Source organism: Diabrotica undecimpunctata, chromosome 10, assembly GCF_040954645.1.
Source record: "Diabrotica undecimpunctata isolate CICGRU chromosome 10, icDiaUnde3, whole genome shotgun sequence".
In the NCBI taxonomy this organism is placed as follows: domain Eukaryota; kingdom Metazoa; phylum Arthropoda; class Insecta; order Coleoptera; family Chrysomelidae; genus Diabrotica; species Diabrotica undecimpunctata.
The window spans coordinates 3,194,882-3,218,188 of NC_092812.1; the positions used below are offsets into that span (position 1 = coordinate 3,194,882).

The 23,307-nt window shown below is 33.8% G+C and overlaps 1 protein-coding gene across 2 annotated transcripts in view; it reads left to right on the plus strand.

The window, feature by feature from the left end:
- The window catches only part of Apoltp (Apolipoprotein lipid transfer particle), a 1,459,665-nt gene that overhangs the window by 1,431,624 nt on the left and 4,734 nt on the right, over nt 1-23,307 (plus strand). For both annotated transcript variants that reach the window (XM_072546518.1, XM_072546519.1), the window contains one exon: nt 3,084-3,283. In XM_072546518.1, coding sequence (XP_072402619.1) covers nt 3,084-3,283 — 200 coding nt within the window. The remainder of the gene's footprint in view (nt 1-3,083; nt 3,284-23,307) is intronic.

Here is a 23,307-nt window from a genome sequence, read left to right on the forward strand (position 1 = left end):
ATGGCGACATATGACTCTACATTAAGTTGCAAGTCCTGAGACGGTATGTCTACGAGGACTTTATTAAAGCAAATGGATAAAGAATAAAGTCCTCGTACCAGGTCGCTCAGACCTGGTATTTCTCATATCAAAACGGATAAAACGGATTATTTGGGTAAATTTGTTTCTAGACATCGTGTCTTGAAAAAATTTTGGATCCCATGTACCAGACCACAGCATCTTTATGCTAACATTTCGTGCGATATAAGCTCCCCTAGCATACAGTAAGGATATAAATGCTTCGATTTCTTCAATAGAAATTTGCCAATTTTCATCTTTGAGTTTTCTTCTACCTTCAGCAACAGTACATGATTTTATGTTACGGAGTATGCATTCATCAATCAACAGCCGCCATGCACTAGCTGCAGAATCTCTAATAATGCTTCTCTTAGCACGAGGGGTTGGTCCAGCAGCTTCCTTTAGAACATTTTGACTGGTACGCCTTCCTAAAATGAACGAGACAAATTAGTATGCAGGTATATACTCATTTATTTATTTATTTAAATAAATGGCACCCTAATAAATAAAGAATGGAACAACAACCAAGAAATAAGAGCGCACATCGGAAAAGCTAGATCCACCTTCAACCAGGTGGGGGCCTTCTTCAAGAGCCATAACCTCTCTCTTGGTATAAAAGTAAGGATGCTGCGATGCTACGTCTTCTATGTTCTTTTTTATGGTGTTGAATAGTTGACCTTGACGAAGATATATGCAGAAAATTGGAAGCATTCGAGCTGTGGCTAAATCGGAGAACACTTCAAATCCCGTGGACCACTATCAAATCTCGAAAGTTACAATATTTCTAAAACATTGTGCGAAATGAATCTAGATGCGCCCTTCTACAAGCCATCCTGCAAAGAAAAATATTTGGAAAACGGGGTCCAGGAAGAAGAACATCCTGCAGATAAGGTAAATATTGCCATGATTATCGCCAATATTCGTGACATCAAGAAAAATATGTTTAAAAATATTATACACCTAAGTGAATACATAAATAGAAGCTACTAATATAATATAGTTGCTTACCTGGTGTACTAGCATTGTTGTCAAGTAACTCCCATCCTATGGTATTTATGGAAGAATCCTCTAAATTGCTTCTGCGAATTCCCCTTACCTGGTTGGTAATCATTTCTGAAGATGTATTGAAGTCTGGATTCGAAGTTGAAGCAGAAGTACTGGGCATCACCTCAATCTCAACTTCACCTTCAGAATCACTGCCCGATAAATGTCCTTGATCAACTGTATTAGGCACATACTCATCAACTTCATTATCGGATACATCTTCATCAGATACCTCTGCTACAGATTCATCTTCTGACAAATTCTGTAGACACTCTAATAGCTCCTGCTGAGTCAAATATCGGCGAGACATGATAACAGCCGAAATAATAAAAATCACAATGTAAAATTAATCAAAATACAGATCGAACATGCAATTGCAAAGAGCATACTCAAACTACATAATAACAAATATTTTCGATGTATTTTATACATAAAATAAGTAAAAACTTCCCAGAAAATAGAACAAAAATTAGACTACCTCGTCATTAGGACCGCATTTTTCTAGGTAGACATCAACATAAATATATTCAAAATGTAATTATACTAAGTACCTGTATAAGAGAAATTATAATCCTCAAGTAAATAATAAAGTCCCAAATCATCAATTTTGTAAAATAAATATGAATGAGTAATACTTTAGACTAATGAGGGTCGAAAATAGAAAGCAGTCAAAATGACTGCTATATGGTAGTTCTAGGTATACGTTACCATATCTTAAAAAGTGATTACGCTAAGTACCTGTAAAGGAGAAATTATAATCTTCAAATAGATATAGGAAAAGTCATATATTATCAAGTTTCTAAAACATTTATGAATAGGTAATACAGAGTGTCAAAAATGAAAAGCAGTCAAAATGACCGCTCTGGTGCTTCTAGTGTTAATATGAGATGATATTTTATGGAACATATTGACAAATGAATTAAAGAAAAGGGTGGATATATCAAACACTTACTTTGATAAAAAATTTATTGTTATTTAATTTAACTATTTTTTAATTTGGTTTGTAAATAAAATGTTTTTATTATGGCTTTAGTATAAAACGTAAAATTTTTGATGTAAAATCATATTATTCTGTTATTTTGTCAAATCCTATTATTAATTATCCTGTTGATATATTAATTTTATTTAATATTTGGTTAACTATTAACTTTATTAAAGGTATTTCATAACAAAATTCAAAAGTATTGATGTTTTTGTCTATTTTTCTTTCGTTGACTGGAGTAATTGCGTTAAATCAGAATTATGCAGTTGATTTGTAAAATGCGATTATCTCGAAAACTATTCAGTTTTGAAGTTATTAACAGGTAATCCTTTCTTTTGTTAAAATATTGTATCTTTAATATTTTTTATCACAAATAGCGGTAACTTGAAGAGCAAAAAAGGTTAAGTGCAAATGTATGCCATATATGTAGCATACGTGGCGCCCTCTATTAGCTACATCAAAATATGCATCAAATTATAATTTCTCATATTTAATAGTATCCAGTTGTGAATTTTTATTCATAAATGATTACAAACATAAAAGTTATAGCGAAAAATAAAATTTTAAATTTCCACTTAAACACCCTGAAACTTTGTTGTTACCAACATTTTATTAAAGCAATTTGTCTTAAATCGTAATATTTTTAAGTGTAGAATCTGCAATTTCTTTTTGTACAATTACTTAAGGACCACCCTGTATATGTATATTATAGTAAAACGTTACCGTTGTTTCCTCATTATCATAAGTAGCTCGACAATCCGTTGTGGATCTTGGCCTGCTTAAGAAACAAAAAATATGTTTCAATATATCAAATTCGGAGAAACTTTAGTGGTAAACAATTAAAAAACGTGTTAAAAACGTGTTAAAGTGCTAACTTGTTAAATTAAAAAACTTTTACGTAACTTTTAAAAATTATTTCCTTTTATCTGTTCTATTTTATCTAAATAAGTTTGTATCATTCTTCCTCATTTTATTTAATTTATTCTCATTTATTTTACAGGTACAATATACAGCGCTAAATTCCTGGAAACAGAAAGGAAAAATGCCAAAAAGTTTGCTACTGTTTTAGCAAAGTCTTTAGCGCGGAGAGCTATGCCTACACACTGCGTCGACTGCGAGTGTACTGCTCCTAATACAGGAGTTTCCTACGTGGAATGTTCTCTTTGTACGATGGCTAATTCATCGAGGTTTAACTTTGAGGTAAGCATGAAAACAGAATGTACAAATGAATATTTAATGTTCAGAAAATCTTTTATAATTATATTATCTATTTAAATAGTAAAAGATTAATCAAATTATACGTAAAATAGTGACCCTAAATAAACATACAGTTGTTTGTTGTTTGTAAACATAAATTTGTTCAAAGTAAGTGACCAATATTTCCCATTAAAACAATAAAGTTGAGCAGATTAAATTTATTTTATGTACTGTTTATTTATATTGAGTTTACAGCAAAGCGTACTAATTATATTAAGAATAAAAAATAATACAAAAAGTGAGAGATAATTCATGCATGCAATCCATGCAGATAACGGATGCATATATAAATTTTTACGATTTCTATAAATACATATCTATTTTTAATCTTATACTGTCAATTTTATCTATTAACTTGTTTTAAAAAGCTGGCTGAACATTGGCCTGTGACTTTATTTCAAATACCTAGAAAACAAGTTCTTAATCATTTTAAAGCCATTTATAATAATTAGGTACGTTCAGGTGTGTATTTTTATTTCCACCCCGTAGACAACTTTCAGATGATAGATATCTAGTATTATGTATAAAATTTCTGGTCGCTGGTTAAATGAAATTAGAAATAATAATGAAGTAAAAAATGCAATATTTTGCCTGTAGATAAATTAGCAAAATTAGCTGGCTTTAACTCATTACTGTTACCTGTACAAAGAAAGGGATTACTTACCTTTTGAAATGTTGGTGTATTCGTAGCCAGTGGAGTAGCGTTGGTACCACGTCGCGACTCCCGGGACACCGAGAATCAATATGTTTCATGCGTTCTACGTTTTCATGCTCATGAATACTTACCTTACTTGTTCGATTCTTGATAGGATTTCTTTTTTTGGATTACACTAACTATTGATATTTGCTCCCAAGTATTTTATGGAATTTACCTGTTCTATTATTTGACCCTTGGCATACACATGTACGTTTATTGGTGTCTTTGAAAATACTAAAGTTTTAGTTTTGAAAACGTTTAGATGTAAACCGAACATTTCGCTGTGGTGAACTACCTCATTTATTATATTTTGTAGTTCTTGTGCGTTGCTTGCTATTAAGACGATGTCATCAGCATATCTGATGTTGTCTAGGCTGATTCCGTTAATCTTAATTTCGCCTTGGACCTCGTCTAATGCTTCTCTGAATACAAATTAAACAGTAGTGGTGATAAGACGCAACCCTGTCTCACTCCTAATTCGCAAGTCTTGTTCGTCAACTCCAGTTATTTTCAGAATTTCGATCATCTTTTGATGGTTAACGCAGTTAAATGCTTTTCGGTACTCAATAAAACATGCATATACATCTACTTTCATGTCTCTGCATCGTTGCGTTAACACATTTAAAGCAAAAAGAGCCTCTCGTGTTCCCAATCCGTTTCGAAATCCGAATTGAGTGTCACTTATCTGGAACTCACACTTCTTGTAAATTCGTGTATGGATAATTTTGAGAAAAGTTTTAGGGACATGAGACATCAAGCTTAATATTCGATAATCATCGCATTGTGAGGAATTCGTTTTTTTTTCGGTCTGTTGGTATTTTACCTGTGTCATATATCTTACTAAATAGTGCTGTTATTAAGTCTAGGCTTTTACTTTCGTTATCTGCAATTAGTTTTAGTATTTCGACATTGATATTGTCTGGATCGGTGGCTTTTTCATCTTTCTGAGATTTACTGCCTGGATCACTTCTTCTTTGATTATTTCTGGGCCTTTTTCATTTATTCGATTATCTTTGAATGATGAAGAACAAGGTCTATCGTCATCAAGAAGAGTTTGTATGTATTCCTTCCATCTCTTTAGTTTTTCTTTTGTACCCATAATTATTTCGTTATTACATATCATTTTTTAATATTATTGCTTGTCTGTTTTTGTGTCTACCTGTCATTTCTTTTACTTTTTTATATATATACAAGGATTTCCACAGTTTTTACTGTATTCCTTCACTCAACCGTTTACTCCAATTTTTCCTGTTTAGCCAGTCCCCTTCCTGTAGGTTTCTTCTACTCATTGCTTCGTCCACCTCATCTCTGAAAGATCTTCGGGGTCTGCCTCTCTTTCTTCTTCCTATCGGGCTCCACTCTGTTATTCTATTTATCCACCGATTGTGGTCTGCTCTTCTTACATGTCCGTACCAGGTTAACCTCTTCTGTTCGATGTAGTCTATTATGTCGGAGTTCATTCCCATTCTCCTCTTAATCTCCATGTTATTTATTCTATCTCTTCTTGTTACTCTGCAGCTTCTCCTTAGGAATTCCATCTCTGTTGCTCTTATTTTGTTTTTGGTTTTCTTATTTATTGTCCAATTTTTACACCCATAAGTGAGGATACTTCTTGTCATGGTATTATATATTTTTTCTTTGTTTTCATACTGATGTTCTTATCCCATAGTACCGGGTTCAATTTTCGTATGCAGTCTCTTGTTTGTCTTAGTCTATTTTTTATATCTTCCTCCGTTGTTCCTTTGTTTGATATTATGAAACCTAAATACTTATACTTGTCTGTTCCTTTGATTTGTTTACCTTCGTCTATTTCCAGCTGTTTTATTTCTGTATTCTCCGTTGTTAGGTATTCAGTTTTCTTTAGGTTTATTTCCATCCCATTCTTTATATATTCCTGCTCCAGTTTTCTCATCATAAAACTGAGGTCATCCTCGTCTTGTGCGATCACTATTTGGTCTTCGGCAGAACTTAGCGTATATAGATTTTCGTTCCTTACTGGTATACCCATTCCTTCGCACTTTCTTTTCCATGGTTTCAGGGTTTTTTCCAGGAATATTTTGAACAGGGTGGGGGATGTGGAGCAACCCTGTAGTAGTCCCTTTGTCGTCTTAAATGGACTGCATATTCTATTGCCTGTTTTGATAGCTACTTCGTTATTCTTGTAGAGTGCTTTTACCGCGTTTATTAATCTTCGTGGAACTTCGATGTCTTCCATTGCTTCCCATAGCTTGGTTCTAGGTATTGAGTTATATGCCTATAAGATCAACAAAAGCCAGATGGACGGATCTATTTTTGGCCATTCTTTTTTCTATTAGTTGTTCGATCGTGTAAATGTGATCTGAGCATGCTTTCCCCGCTGTGAAACCTGCCTGGTCTTCTCCGATTTTATCTTGTATATATATTTCTAATTTTTCCTTTATGGTCTTTCCATACAGTCTGCCTATAGACGATATAATGCTGATTCCCCGATAGTTTTCGCAGTTTTTTCTATTTCATTTCTTGTATATTGATGTCATATATGCTTGGGTCCATTCTGCCGGTAAGTCTTCCCCATTCAGTGCTCTCTCAAACATTTTATGTATCATACGGAATAACTTTTCCGATCCGTTTTTTATCAATTCATTTGGTATTCCGACGGGACCTTCTGCTTTTTTGTTCTTTAGAGTTTTGATCGTTCTTTTTACCTGAGCTAGGCTTAAGTCGACTTTGGTCATGTGTGTAGATTTCTATTCCGTCTATTTCTGTTTGTTTGAATTCGGGGCGGTCTTCGGTCAACAATTTTATATAGTATTCTTGCCATTCGTTTTCTTTGATTTGACCGATCTTGATTTTCTCTGTCTTATTTCTTTGGAGCGACTTTAAGATGCGCCATGACTCTGAATTTCTCGTTCCTCCTATGTGCTGTTCTATCGATGTGCATGTTTTTTCCCATCTTTCATTTTTTTCATTTGCTACTTTTCTTTTCGCTTCTTTATTTTTTTTTTCTGTATAGTTCCAAATCCTCATAGTTTTTTGTGTTCAGGTATTTTATATGAAGTTCTTTTTTCTCTTTTATGCATGTTAGTGTGTCTTCGGTTAATTTCATAGTTTGGTGGGTGTATTTTTGGTCCACTTCTCCAAGACCTTCTAGGGCTGCTGTCTTCATGCAGGTTATTATGTGTTCGTATGTTTGTTCTAATGATTCATACCGAAACTCTTCTAGCTTTTGGTCCAATCTTCGCTTATATAGGTCTTTTATTGAGTCTTTTTCTAATAAATTGATTTTGAATTTCTTTTCTTGTGTTCAGCACGTATTGACAGGTGTAGCCGGAGCCGTAACTTGGTCAGACTCTCCCTGGGTCGGTTTCTGTTGGGTCCATATGAAGGGGAATTCCATCCAAGCGATTACTAGTTTGTAATCTGTGCCGCATTCTGCGCCTCGCTTTACTCTCACGTCTTTTATTTTTATCAAGCTTTCGTGGTTTACTATAACATAATCAATAATAGACCTCAATTTTCTTGTTTCTTGTGTCCAAGTGTATTTGTGTATGTCTTTATGTTTGTAGAAGCCGTTTGTGATCTTTAAGTTGTTTATTTCGCATAGCTCAATCAATCTCTTCCCGTTATCGTTCATTATATCTTCTCCAAATCTACCAACTGTTATGTCGTTTTCTTTTCTTCCTGTTCTTCCATTTAGGTTACCGGCGATAATTATTTCTTGGTTCTTCTTTCTCTTTTCGATTTCTTCTGGCAGTTGTTCTATGAATTGTTCTTTTTCTGCAATTGAGCTGTCTTCTGTTGGACCGTATACTTCTAGTAAGATAATTTGTCTTCCGTATACTTTTAAGTTATGCTTGGCAATTCTTTCGTTTATTGGTTCCCAGTTTTCGATTGCGTGTTCCCATTTCTTTTTCAGTATAATTGCAATTCCTGCTTTTGCCCTTTCTTTCTTATCTATTCCGCTCCAACAGTGAATGACTTCTCCCATTTTTTCGGTACCGTTTCCTTTCTTTTTCGTCTCAGTCATTATCATTATATCTAGTTTCATTCTTTCGAATTCCGCTATTACCTCTTTGTCCTTTGTTCGCCATCCTTGTACGTTCCATGTGCCGAGTGCGAGTTTTCTCTGGCTTTTCTTTCTTTTTGTTGTTGTTGTTTGGTTGAGTTTTGAAGCTGGGCTTCTTTCACTTAAAGCAAAACTGACCCCCCCCTGTATCCGATGGGGCTCCCTCCTTCAGAGGTGTGGGTTACCACCCGGAGATTAATCTTTATTTTTTTTTTATTTTGCCCTTTGTTTTTCAGCCCTTGACGTTTTTTTCTATGTGCCAGGTTGCTAACGCCTGACGCCAAAACCCCCTTTTGGAGGACCTAGTATTCAGCCGCCCACTCTGGGTCAGACGCTGTTCGTAGCCGTCCACTCTGGATCAGCCGCTACTATTGATTTTTTACAATCCCTAAAATCCAGGGATGCCACTTCCGCCAACCACGCCGTACCGAAGATCTTCTTCTCCGCCGTGCCTACCGTTGTGGTCTTCACCTGTATCCCTAGGCAGGGGTCCGTGTTATACCCCACAGAACTGGGTCTTTTACTTTTTTATGAATATTAAATGTGTCGTATTTTTCCTGCGGTTGTTCGATTTCTAGACATTTTGTTGACACTCAGTTTTCTTTCGCCTCCCTGCACTTTTTTCTAATAATTTTGTTGATTTGCTTGTATTCTGTTGGGCTCGTTTTATGTTTTCGTCTTACGTCCATGAGGTCCATGATCTCTTGCTTTATCCATTCTTGTTTTTTGTTGTGTTTTATGAACCCGATGTCTTCTTCTTGTATCTTTGTTATTTTTGTTTTTAGAGTTTGTCTATCTGTACCAAGTTTTCGATAGTTTTTATTTCTTCCTCAAGCTTGATACTTATTTCTTTTTTCTGTTCAGGGTTCTTCAGTTGTGAGATGTCTATTTTTCCTGTTACTGTTTTTTTCTTACTTTAACAAATCTTTTTAATCTAAAATCCATTATAACTGGATTGTGATCGCCATGTATATCAGCTCCAGGGTATGTTTTCGTAGATTGTATGTACTTCTTAAAGGTGTTATTGAGCAAAATGAAGTCAATTTGATTTCTAACAATTCTGTCTTTTTTGTCTGCAGGTGATTTCCACGTGTATAGCCTTCTAGAATGTTGTTTGAAGAAAACATTGGCTATTAACAGATTGTTTTCTACGCAGAATTGTACAAGTCTATCTCCTCTATTAATCCTGGCACCTAGACCGTATGCTCCTATGTGGTCTCTTTCAGCACCACGATTAATTTTAGCGTTAAAGTCACCCATGACCATCGTTATCTCACCTCTTTTGTCAGTCGCATTATTTCATCTATGTTGTTATAAAATTTTTCGATTTCTTCGTCTGACTTGTCACTTGTTGGAGCATAGACTTGAATAATATTTAGTTTTATGTGAGTTGTTTGAAATTTCAACATTGCTATTCTATCATTTAGAGGGATGAAGTGTGTGACTGATTGAGCAATTTTGTTCGACACTAATATAGCAGATCCATATTGATGTTCTGGGTCGGTTCCACCTAAATAGTATATGTTTTGTTTTTTGTACTCCTGATCCAGGCCATCTTAATTCACTCATCACCAAGATGTCTATTTTGAGTCTTACCATCTCAGCTTTAGTGTTTTCCAGTTTCTCGGACATAAATAAGCTGGTTACGTTTCAGATGGCGATGCGTACTATTCGGTCGTATATTTGTATTCTCTGTCCACTTTCTTTTGTAGTTGACGGGGGGATTCTTCGCACCCTCTCCCCATTTAAGGGGTGCCCCAGACTGAGGGCCATTTTCTTTTTCTCGTTTGCCATTTAGATTTGTATAAAATATAATGGGGTGACTATAAAATATAAGGTTTTCTCGTTGACTTTCCCATCGCAGTACCACAACCATTTAAACTGCTCCAGTCATGCTTGTGGTAATCCAGTTTCAAGCCGGTCCAGGATCATTTCCTCTACGCCTTGAACTAGTACTGATGATCGCTGCTGCCTTTCATCAGGGAGGGATAGGAAGTAGGAAACTAGATTTTGGAAGGATAAAGAAATGGGACATGATTTCTCTCGGTAAGGAATTGAGAGAAAAGCATGGCTCGCGTGGGCAGGGACGCTTCGCTTCGACGTTTTATTATGAATTCAAAAAACAGAGTTGTTAACCACAATAAAACCAGTCAAAATCGAATACCTCGGTCACATCACGAGGAACAGCGATATATATGGGTTGCTGCAATTTATTCTACAAGGAAAAGTAGAAGAAAAACGAGGACCGGAAAGAAAAAGGATTTCCTGGCTAAAAAATCTGCTTACGTGGTTCAACACATCGACCACAAATCTTTTCAGAGCAGCAGTGTGGTAGATATTAATTATGTGGTAGATATTAATTAATTATTTATCTAATTAGTTGATTCGTATGAGCACGAATATTCTAAATAAAACGGCACCATATGAAGAATAAAAAGTTAAATTCATTTATTACAATTTTTTACTGCTGTTTAAAAACAATATCCTCCTTTAACGAATCATTCCTTTCTCACTTATATTTAGAAAATCCGTAGATGTTAATGTCAACATTGTAACATAAAATCCCTTGAAATGTATTAAGAAAAATAAAAGTCATTTCAAACTGGCTGACACCTGAAATTAAATTTTAGAAATAAAACAAAAGAATATGCATTTCCTTAAACGTTGTCCGTCACATCGACGGGTCTAATCCAAAGAAAGGCCTTTTTAGACCAGTCATGAACGAAGTCCCTTCGGAATATTTTTATCCAAACACGTTTTTAGTATTATTAGACACATACAGCGTTCCATCTTGCGTCTCCTTTCTCTATTTCAACCGCACATTCTCCTCGTTTAGTAATACTTCAGTTTAACAAATGGTACTTCTCAAATTAGATTGCCAGTAACTTGTCCGTTGCTACTTCTCATATCCCCCGCCCATTCTCAATTCAATCCAAATTTATATCCCAGAAAATTTATACACTCACAACTCACTATTTCTTTTTCCTCGCAATGCTGTGCCGGCGTGGCATCGGGAATCGGCTCTCCAACATTTACTATTTGCTTAACTAGCCGTTGAGGATTTGTTTACAAATATATTCTATTAAACGTATTTAAAATGTTCATATGTACAATTTTTAACTTGATATAAAAACAAAACCGAGTTACTTTACATAAATGTAAGTAATTTATATTAAACTAATTCTAATACTTTAATAATTTTTTTATTAGGAATTACACACATTAAAAAGTCTACGTATTCAATTTGACATTTCGGTTTCTGCGCATGACTGTGATATTTAAAAGTACATAAGTTAAAATAAGTGGATATTTCAGACCTTAATTACAGTCCTGGAGAATTATAAGGTAAAGAAGGACATTAGCGACGCATCTACAGAAACATTAATATATCATTTTCAACTCTCTAATTCAATGGAACATAAATGGGTATTATACCCATTTAGAAATGTTAAAATTATTAATTTCAAAACATAAACCTAGTTTGATATGTTTACAAGAAACCAAATTCAAAAGCAACAAATCTCATGAGTTAAAGAATTTCAATTGTTTCAATCAAAATTGCTAGCGGAGGGGTAGCAATCTACATAAAAGATAACTTTGATGCTAAACCAATAAAACTCACAACAACTATCGAAGTAATTGGAATTAGAGTCACAGACACAATTTCTGTTTTAATTTGCAATATTTACATTCCCCTTAATAAAGAACCCGATTCAAAAGAAATTTCAAACCTATTAAATCAACTACCTGCTCCACGGATAATAATTGGAGATTTCAATGCACATAATCCGTTATGGGGTTCAGCAAAACTAACATCTGTAGGTCGAAAAATGAAAAAAATAATAGAAGAAGTCAACTTAAATATCATAACGACGGACGACATACCCGCTTTGACATAAGAACAGGGAAGGCTCTAGTATAGATTAAGTATTTGCGAACCATCAATTACACATACTCTTACGTGGGATGTGTTACCAGACCTCTATGATAGTGATCACTATCCTATCATAATAAGCAATGAACTACAATTAACTGCCTCCCAACAACTAAAATGGAACTTAAAAGGCACAAATTGGACAGAATTTCAAAATTACCTTGAAAACAATCTGTAAAACCTAAATGAAAATGTAGATATAGACAAAACAATATACTCTCTGACAAACGTAATGACAGAATCAGTAAGTAAGTACGTTGGAATTATTAAGTACGATCACAAACATCAGTCGGTAAATGGGTGGGATCATGGCTGCAAAGAAGAAAAAAAAAATCGAAACAAGCTTTCAATAAATTCAAACGACACAAAACTCAACAACTCTATAGAATTTAAAAAAATAAGAGCAGTCGCTAGGTATACCATTAAAAAAGCCAAATTTTACTCTTGGAGAGAATATGTTACCACAATACATAGTTTAACTCCTATAACAACTATATGGAACAAAGTCAACAAAATATCTAGTTCCAAACCCACTTATCAATCAACTTTTTAACTCAAAATAACACTATTTATAAAAGTCCAGATAAAATATCCAATATATTAGCATCTAATTCTGAATATAACTAAAGTAACTTAACCAATTTTTTTTACTTTTACAACTTTTACTCAAATTTTTTAGATATCAAAATAAAAGAACAAAAAAATCCTATAGAATACTACGATCAAAACAATAACGATCTAAATACTTATACCAATAATAGAGGAAGAATTAGAAGACGTATTTCAGAATTGTAAGAATTTAGGCCCTCAATCTTAAGAACATCTACTCAAAATCTATAATATAATCCTATCCAGAAACGTGTTTCCTAAATCATGGAAAAATTCGATCGTAATACCTATTCTAAAACCATCTAAACCACAATCAGATCAACAAACATACCGACCGATATCACTCACATGTAGCATAGGTAAAGTATTAGAAAAGATAATAAACAATAGGGTTATGTGATATTTAGAATCAAACAAATTAATTATTCCAAAACAACGTCGTTTCCGAAAACATCGCTCAATTTTAGACAACCTTGTTGACTTAGAATCAGTAACCCACGAAGCATTCGCAATAGGTACTGAGTTAAAATATTATTTGATATAAGCAAAGTGTAATGTATTGGCCATGTAATTAATTATAAACCCCACTAGCGACGCTCATGTATTGCTAATTATCGCATTATATTTCAGTTAGGTTACCGGTAAAAGAACGATAGTTGTGTTTGATATGTAGTAAAATAAAGATTTGTTTTGGGTTCATCCAAGTGTCTTTGTATCAAACATTACATGGCGACGAGGATAAAAACGTTTTTAAATTGTGTAGGTATAAGTGAATACAAAATGTCGAAAGACGGGAAATTAGATTTATCGTTAAATTTGGAATTTAATCCCAGAATTTGTGAATGGAATGTGTTTATAAAAAGGCTAGAACAATATTTCATCGCTAGAGAAATTACAGATGTTAATATTAAAAGAGCTATTTTGTTATATAGCCTTTTAGAAGAAGCTTATATCTTGCTATCTGACTTATCCGTGCCTAAAAAACCTGAAGAATGTGAATTAGATGTCATTGTAAAAAGCCTAGATAGCTACTATAACAAAATTTGTTTAGTGTGGGTAGAAAGAGCAAAGTTTTATGGTGCTTCGAAAACAAAAAGTGAAAGTGTATAAGATTGGAGTGTACGTTTAAAAAAACTAGCCGGTACTTGTGAATTTGGAAATAATTTGGAAACGAAATTAACAGATATGTTTATTTCAAAATATAATGTGGGAAAAGTAAAGAATATGCTATTTGCACTGAAGTCAGACATCACATTTAATAAAGCTATGGAAATAGCACAAATTGAAGAAGCAGCAATAGCTGGCATTAACGAAGTAGATAGCAGAAGTGTGGTGAAAATGGAACCAGTAGAAGAAAAAGAGGTGTGTCAAATAACGAATGGAAGTTGCAGTAAGGAAATTTTGCAAGTATCACAGCATGGGGGTGCCAGAACACATCAACAAGAACTGCGATTTAAGGAGACTAGACCTTCAACTTCAGGGATGCAGAGACATAGTTCGGATTTTAATCGTGAGTTCAGTGGTAGTGCTCAAAAGTGTTTCCGGTGTGCTAAATGACATCCGCCTTCAATATGTCCCTATAAGGATTATATCTGCAATTTATGTAACGTTCGAGGACACTTAAAACTGGTATATAGAAAAAGATTTTTAAATTTATAGGAAGAAGGAACTGAATCATCTGTATTGTGTATATCATCAAATAATGATCCGCCAATTTATATTGATATTAATATTAAAGGTAAAATGTATAAATTTGAATTAGATTCGGGTGCCGCGGTCTCTGTCCTACCTTTTAGTATATATAACAAATATTTTAATACACAACCATTATCTCAAGTTAATGTATCGTTAGTTAATTTTTCGGGAGGCAAGGTTCATCCTAAGGGCAAAATTAACTCACCAGTAACTTTTTCAAAACAAACAAATAATTTGGATTTTTATGTCATGCATCGAGAATCTCCAGCCTTGTTAGGTAGAAATTTTATTAGGTGTTATAATATGGGTTTCAGGGAATTAAATTTTATTGAAGCAGACAAAAATATTGAAATAATGGGGTGGTTAATGAAAGATTTTCCCACTGTAGTTTGTGACAAATTGGGCACATTTAATAAATTTCAGTTAAAATTTAATATTAAACCAGATGCCAGACCTAAATTTTTTAAACCCAGAGTGGTTCCTTTTTCTTTAAGAAACAAGGTAGAGATAGAATTAGATAAAATGGTCCAGGAGGGCATTATATCTGCAGTTGAATTTTCGGAATGGGGAACACCCATACTACCTATTTTAAAAAATGATGAAGGTGTAAGGATTTGTGGTGATTTCAAAATAACTATCAATCCTTTTATCGAAGCGGATAAATATCCGTTACCGCGGATCGATGATTTATTTGCTAAGTTACAGGGTGGTCAAGAGTTTTCTAAAATTGACCTAAGTCAAGCTTATCAGCAAGTTGTGATTCATCCAGATTTTCGGAAATATACGGTTATTAGTACTCATAAGGGATTATTTGCATTTAATCGGCTACCGTATGGAGTTGTATCAGGTCCATACCAGTTCCAACGTATTATGGAACAAATATTTCTCAATATGCCAAGTATATCTATTTTTTTAGACGATATTCTAATTACATGAAGGAATAGGGAAGAACACACTAATAATTTCTGTAAAGTTTTAGCGATTTTACAAGAATGTGGTCTTACAGTAAAAAAAAGAAAAATGTACGTTTTTCGCGGAATCAGTATATTATCTCGGATTTATAATTGATAAAAGGGGCTTGCATAAAAGTCAAAATAAAATTCGGGTTATTGAGGAAATCCCAGAACTTACGAATGTGACACAACTTAAATCGTTTTTGGGGAGTATAAATTATTATAATGGATTCATTCCAAATCTCCCAAACATTGTTCATTGTTTATATAAGCTTTTAAAGCAAAATGTAGTTTGGCACTGGAATGAAGAATGTCAATTAGATTTTGACACTATTAAACAAATGTTAGCTTTAGATCTAGTATTAGTTCATTACGATCCAACCTTAGAATTAAATTTGACGGTTGATAGTTCAGATTATGGGATCGGAGCTGTTTTCTCACATAGTTTTAAAGATGGTAGCGAGAAACCAATATATTTTGCTAGTAGAACGCTCGGCGATACCGAAAAAGCTTATTCGACTCTAGATAAAGAAGCAACGGCTATAGTGTGGTGAATTAAACGTTTCTACCAATTTTTGTATGGGAAGAAGTTCAATTTAATCATAGACAACAAGGCGTTAGTATCCATTTTTGGCCCTAAAAATGGGATACCGGTTACGGCGGCCAATAGATTGCAGCGATATGCAGTATTTTTAAGTGGTTTCAATTTTATTATAAAGCATGTATCGACACAAAAAAATGTAGCAGACTTTTTAAGTAAATTGCCTTCAAATAATTCGATAAGGCTAGATTCTTCTAAATTTAATATAGAGGAAACTGTTAATTTAAATTATTTAGTAGAAAGCGAAGAACTTCCTATTAGTGTGAATGAGATAAGGAAAGAAACAGAATTAGATACGATTTTGTCTCGTGTAACTAAATATATTATGGCCAAATGGCCAACAAATGTTGAATTAGAAATTAAACCCTACTTCCCTAAACGAAATGAAATATCTATTGAAGATGGCGTCTTATTGTGGGGACAAAGAGTAATTGTTCCTAGTAAACTACGAAATAAATTACTAAATGAATTGCATACAGCTCACTTATGTATAGTTAAGATGAAATTATTAGCTAGGTATGCATGCAGGTAGATCCACCTAAGGTTCCTTTGCAAGGCTGGAGCATTCCTCAAAATTTTTGGTCACGCGTGCACATAGATTTTGCCGAAACACGAAAAACTAATTTTCTTTTAATTTTGGATGCTTTTTCTAAATGGGTCGAAGTTTGTCCAATGTCTTCAATCACCTCAATGGCTACGATTGCTAAACTTAGGGAGTGTTTTGCTCGTTATGGCTTACCGGAAGTACTTGTCAGCTATAACGGCCCGCAGTTAACATCGCAATAATTTAAACATTTTACTTTAATTAATGGTATTATACATTTAACAATACCTCCTTATCATTGTCCAAATTTTTATTAACATATAGGACCACAGTGCACCTGTCGACAGTTACTTCTACCGCTAAGATATTTTTTGGAAGGGCTTTGCGAATGCGTCTAGATTTAATTAAACCTGATGATTTACAAAAACAAAAATCAAACCCAGTTGATTTAACACAAATTACACGTAACTTGATGCAAGCGCAAGAAAATAATAAGAAATATTATAGGGGGAGGAGACAGGTAGAGTTTGTAGTGGGGGTTATTGTTTTAGTTAAAGATTATAGAAACACCAAGGTGTCGTGGTGCAAAGCAAAGATTTTACGAATTTTAGGTAGAAGAGCATATTTGTTAAATCCGTTAGGTAGTAAACTTACGTGGAAAAGACATTATAATCAAATTAAAATAGTTTTTAATATTAATTTAGAAGGTATTACATTTGCGGAGACGATGCACGATAGTTCAGAGGAAAATAATATTCAAAATAACGAAGAAAATGTTATCCAAGCTGCTACAAACTTAACAGGAAATCTAGGTGGGGAGCCTCAGCTAGACTCTCAAAATGATAGTGATGTTATCCAAGAGTCAGGCATCCCACATAGATGTCCAATAAGATCTAGAAAAGAACCAAAACGTTTTGGATTCGAAATATAGTATTTAGAAGTGTAGTTTTGTTGTGTTCCTAAATTTAGTTATAAGTAGAATTTTAGGGTGGGGTGATGTAATGTATTGGCCATGTAATTATAAACCCCACTCGCGACGCTCATGTATTGCTACTTATCGCTATTTTAGTTAGGTTACCGGTAAAATAACGATAGTTGTGTTTGATATGTGGTAAAATAAAGATTTGTTTTGGGTTCATCCAAGTGTTTTTGTATCAAACATTACACAAAGCATATGATACAGTTGAAAATATCCAGTCATTAAAACACTCAGCAAGTGGTTAAGGGGTAACATATTAAAATACATTTCAAATTTTCTTGAAAACAGACAATTTCAAATTCGAGTTGACGGAACATATTCTTAAACAAAAATTCAACAAAATGGTATACCACAAGAATTAAACTTAAGCACAACTTTATTCTTAGTAACAATAAATTCGATATTTACACAAATTAAAAACCCTGTCAAAGCTAGATTATACGCTGATAACCTAGTTATTTTCTGTAGAGGAAAAAACATAACATAACAATCACATTCAAAAAGCGTTAACATACATTGAGAAATGTTCAGCTACAAGTGTACATCTGTCTACCTGGTATAAATTTACTACGATCACTTGCCTTTAAAGACTAGGGTGCCGATTATTCAAGTTTAATACTTATTAACAAATCCATAATTCGATCAAAAAATGACTACCGAGCCATCATCTACAACTCCTCCAAAAAATACATTTAAAGTCACTGGATACTATTCAAAATAGATGTCTACGTATTTCTTTAGGTGCTCACTACTCAAGCTTCATCCAAACTCTCTACTGGGAAAGTGGAGAACTTCCTATTTCTTTTAGAAGACAATATTTAAGCTTAACATATGCAGCAGCGGTGTCATCAAACCGAAATATTCCAGTACTGCACAACGTTTTTGCTGATCGATTTACCAATAAATTTCAACAAACACATCAAATTGATCTTCCTTTTTTACTTTCGTATACAATCATACTTATCCAAATTAAATTTTCAATTTCCAAAAACCTATGATATCTCTTCAATCCACAACCCTGCACCATGGACAATATCTATACCTGCTATCGACATCAGTCTAACTAACCTAAGAAAATCAGAGATATCATCAATCGTCATTAAACAAAAGTTTTATACTATATTAAACAGATATGGCAATACCTACAACGTATACACCGATGAGTCAAAAAATAAAGACAGAGTTGGAGCAGCAATTTATTCGGAAGATTCCTCAGTTAGTTTCAAATTGTCGTCAATTACAACCATCTTTTTGTCTGAATTATTCGTAATTCTAAAAGCACTATCGTTAATGAAAAACAAAAACAAAGAAAGATGTATAATAATCACAGATTCTCTAAGTTCATTATCCTCACTGGCTCGATTGTACTGTGACAACCCCCTTCTACTTCTTATTAAAAAAGAACTTAAAAATATTTCAAATAAGAACATCCAAGTTTACTTTTTATGGGTTCCTTGTCATGTCGGAATTAAAGGTAACGAAGTTGTAGATAGATTGGCTAAAAACCCACCAACTAACCCGATGTCTGAAGAAAGTAATATATTAGTACAAAACGATTTAAAACCCTACTTAAAACAAAAAAATAATTCAAAAATGGCAACAAACTTGGAACAACACTCCATAAAGGCTATACGAAGTCAACAAACATCCACATCTTTGGAAACCAAAAATAAAAGACAGGAGAGAACAAGTGATACTTACCCATCTAACTAAAAATGTCATTTACCTAGATATGTTAACAAAATTTAAATTTGTACTCTTATAGTTGTAAATATTAAAATATTTACTTTGTTTACATATAATAACTATTCTAATAAGTTTACAGTTTTCTCCTTAAGAAGTCACAAAATCGTGACGAAATATTTAGACATGGAGCAAATAGAGTTTTATTTCCTACAAACCGATTGCTGATACTATAAAACATATTTAACACTTTCTCTCTTTTGCCGGCCAACATGTTTATTCTGTTAGGTCTTACATCCTCCACTAGTCCCCTAAAGGGCGTCTGGTGTCTTAGCATATGTTTTAGGTAATATTTTACAGTGGCGTTACTAACGAAAATTAGTATGATAAAGACCTATATTAAGAGAATGACTTCCTGCATTCGGCCATCCTGCTACGAATCATTCTCGGATTCTGACTGGTTCTCTATCCATGGCTTTATAAATTCAGCGCACGTTGATATGCTTAGTGGGCCTTTATGGCATCCTGATTTTTCACATCATATCTATCATTTGGCTTAACATCTACTACCACATATGGTTCTAGATATTTTTTCATCAGCTTGAGTCCACCACCAAATTGTGTTCTCTTAATTTCCACTAAGTCTCCTTTTCTATACATTCTCGGCTTTTTTCTTCGTAAGTCATACCTGCGCTTGTTGTCCTCCTGAATTTTGATTAACTGACCTCTCGAATACCGTAGCATAAATGCTTCTATGATAAGTTGAATTAAAAAACTACTGCAACTTACAAATACGCTTGTACTACTTCATCGGTTTCTCTGTACTCAATATGGTTAATACTGGAATTAACGTTCTATTGACACGTTTTACTTGTCCATTTTCCCTTGACACACCTGTCATAACCTTTTTATGCTTAGTCTATTTACTCTGACAATACTCTTTGAACTCGTTCCCTGTAAATGCGGTACCTCTATCGGATATTATTCGGAGGAAATAATCTCCGAAATCCTTCTGTTGCCTTTCAAACATTCTATGGCTTCTTTCGCCGTCGTTGATTCCGTAGGATAAACCATGCGAATTTATTTAGAAAAGTCGTCGATAATCACCAGTATGTGATTATAGTTCTTGTTGGTCGTAGATAACAGTCTTAAATGCTCAACATGAAATGTTTGTAAAGGTCCATCGATTTTCAATATCAGATGTTACTAACCCTCCTTTCTGCGTTCATTTCTACTTCCAAGTATACATTTAACCCGGCGTCACTCAGGTGGGGTCTAATAGTACACAACACACTTAGAACTAGCATAATTCTATGGTTAAGACGGATGTTTTATTGGTTTTAGGAAGCTTATAGCTTCCTAAAACATGTTGCCGTTGAGTATTCTAAACCAATTTTAGTTGTAAGTTGATCGTCAAAGTGAGTACAGTGTTCTGCAATTCGATTAGACCCCACCTGGATGACGAAGACACAATTTTAATTCGCAAGGTAACTAAGACAATTTTAATTCGTGGCGTTATTTATTGTACATATAAACTTATTTCTCTAGAATGAATTACGGAAAAAAAACAAGCCAAACTATTGGCACTTTGGCAGGAACTCGAAGATGATGAGTATGAAATTATGGACTCCGACGATGAAAACGAAATTGATCACATAAGTAATCAGTCTGATGGTGAAAAAAATAAAGAAACTAAGGAACTAGAGGTATTGGAATCTGAAAATAAGCGAAAAAAAGATAAAAAATATCATTATTATTTAGGTAGGGATTCCAAAACAAAATGGAGAAAACACCATAGTAATAAATCAGTTAGAACGAGGGCAGAGAACATAATTTCGAACTTACCAGGATCCAAACCATATGCTAAAAACGCTAAGACTCTTTTAGATTGCTGGCTTCTTTTTTTTTTTGATGAAGAAATGTTTGAAAGTATCACGGTCTGTACCAGTGTGTTGATAGATAAAAAATCGTTAGCCTACAAAGATAAAGCATATTGTAGCAGGACTAATATTGTTGAAATAAAGGCATTATTTGGCCTTCTCTACCTAACGGGTGTATATAGAAATGTTCATCGTAATCTAAGAGACCTTTGGCCAACAAATGGTACAGGAATCGATATATTTCGTTCAGTGATGGTACTCAATAGATTTACATTTTTATTGCAGTGCGTTTCGATAATGTAGACAATCGACAAGAAAGGCAACAGTCTGATAAGTTGGCTCCTATTAGGACAGTTTTTGAAAAATTTGTCGTAAATTTTCAACAAGCTTACTCGCCAGCACAGTACTTGACTATTGACGAGAAGTTAGAGTCTTTTCGTGGGCATTGCTCATTCCTACAGTATATTCCCCAGTAAAAGCCTGCGAAATACGGAATAAAAATTCAGGCCCTAGTAGACTCCCGTACTTTTTATGTTTTTAATATAGAAATTTACGCAGGGACACACGCAGATGGGCTGTACCAAATAAGCAATAAACCTATTGATATTGTCCAAAGACTGATATCACCAATTTCTGGTAAAAATCGAAATATTACTTTCGGTAATTGGTATACCTCTTACGAACTTGTGAAAATTTAGCGTGAACGACATAGTTTAACTTCAGTAGGAACTCTGGGGAAAAACAAGCGAGAGATTCCCCCAGAATTTATACAGATTAAGAACAGACAACCACAGTCCTCGATATTTGGATTTCAGGAACATATTACTATGGTATCCTTTGTACCAAAAAGAAGGGAAATACGTGAGTTATTATCTTCGCCTCATCACGATGATGAAATAGATAAATCTACCGGCGAGAAACTTTTACCAGAAATAATAAGTTTCTATAACTTTACAAAAGGAGGGGTTGATACGGTGGATGAGTTGACAGGAAGTTACAGTGTAGCTCGCAATTGTAGAAGGTGGCCACTAAGAATATTTTTTCACTAATGGACACAGCTGAAATCAACAGCCAGGTAATTTACAGAACAAACACTAGTGACTATTCAAAGAAACGTCATATATTCCTGGAAGATATGGGATTAGCATTAGTTACGTCAATTATGGAAGAACGAAAAAGTAATCCGCCATTTACAAAACATTTACGATAGAAAAAAGTTCAAGTTTTGGGAGAAAGTGACCAAGCTCCACTGAAAAAGCAACGTATGGGACGTGGACGGTGTCAAAAGTGTTCCAGAAAATCTGACCGAAAAACTAAACAAACGTGCGATCAATGCCAAAATTTTTATTGTTTAGAATATTTTTATTGCATTTGCGACGAATGTATCCAGTTTCGGGACTCCTAATTTTTTTTAAGCTTGGATATCCAATGTCCTGTTTTTTTTTTTGTATTTTTATTTGAACCTTTTGAAAAAACTTTTTTGGAAAATCTCTTATTTTGAATCATTTTTTGTACTATCTTTTGTTTGTGAATTTGTTATGTATCTAGTGTTTTTTGTTTGTAGGAATTTTATTATTTTGTAAATTTTACCTAATACGCGGTCAAATTTAATCCAGTGGTAAAAACTGCTGTTATTTATGAAAACTAGATAGTCAAATAAAATATTTAAAAAAATAAATTCGTGTTCGAAATGTTTGTTGAGTTTTTCCAATCTTTTATTTGAGCTTAATAAAATTCTGAGGTTATACAATGCTCAACTTTTTCTTTGAGGTTAGAAATTTAACATTCTCTTCGACTTAAGTCCTGTGTTTTATTTTACAGCAAAATGTCATACGTCGTGCAAAAGTTTAATTACTTCTGTTTGCTTTCTTTTCGGAATGAATAACAAGTCCTTTTCTTCATCATAGTTAAATAGGATATTGTTTCTTAGGAAAAACACCTCCTAAGCTTCCGTAGTAAGTATTTTCTTTTTTGCTTGAATGTGGTCCTCAGCTTCTTGGGTATTACCCTTTCGATAAAACCTGGTTCTTGTACTACTGATGTCTCATTTATTATCATTACTATAAGTTATCGACTAAGAGAGTCTACATGAATCTTCCTGGTTTTTTTTTCTGTGTTCCAGTTCGTATTGATAATCTTCCAGTAAAAAATTCCACCTCGCCACTCTGGTAGTTAAATATTTTTTATTCATTGTCTTAGTAAATGCGGAACAATCCGTTTCTATCTTAAATTTGATTCCGAGTAGATAGATATGAAATTTTTTCACTGCAAAAATGACCGAATCTGCTTAAAGTCCTTTGGTTCCTGGAATTTCTTTATGGCTATTGTTTATTCATCTGATGGTTGA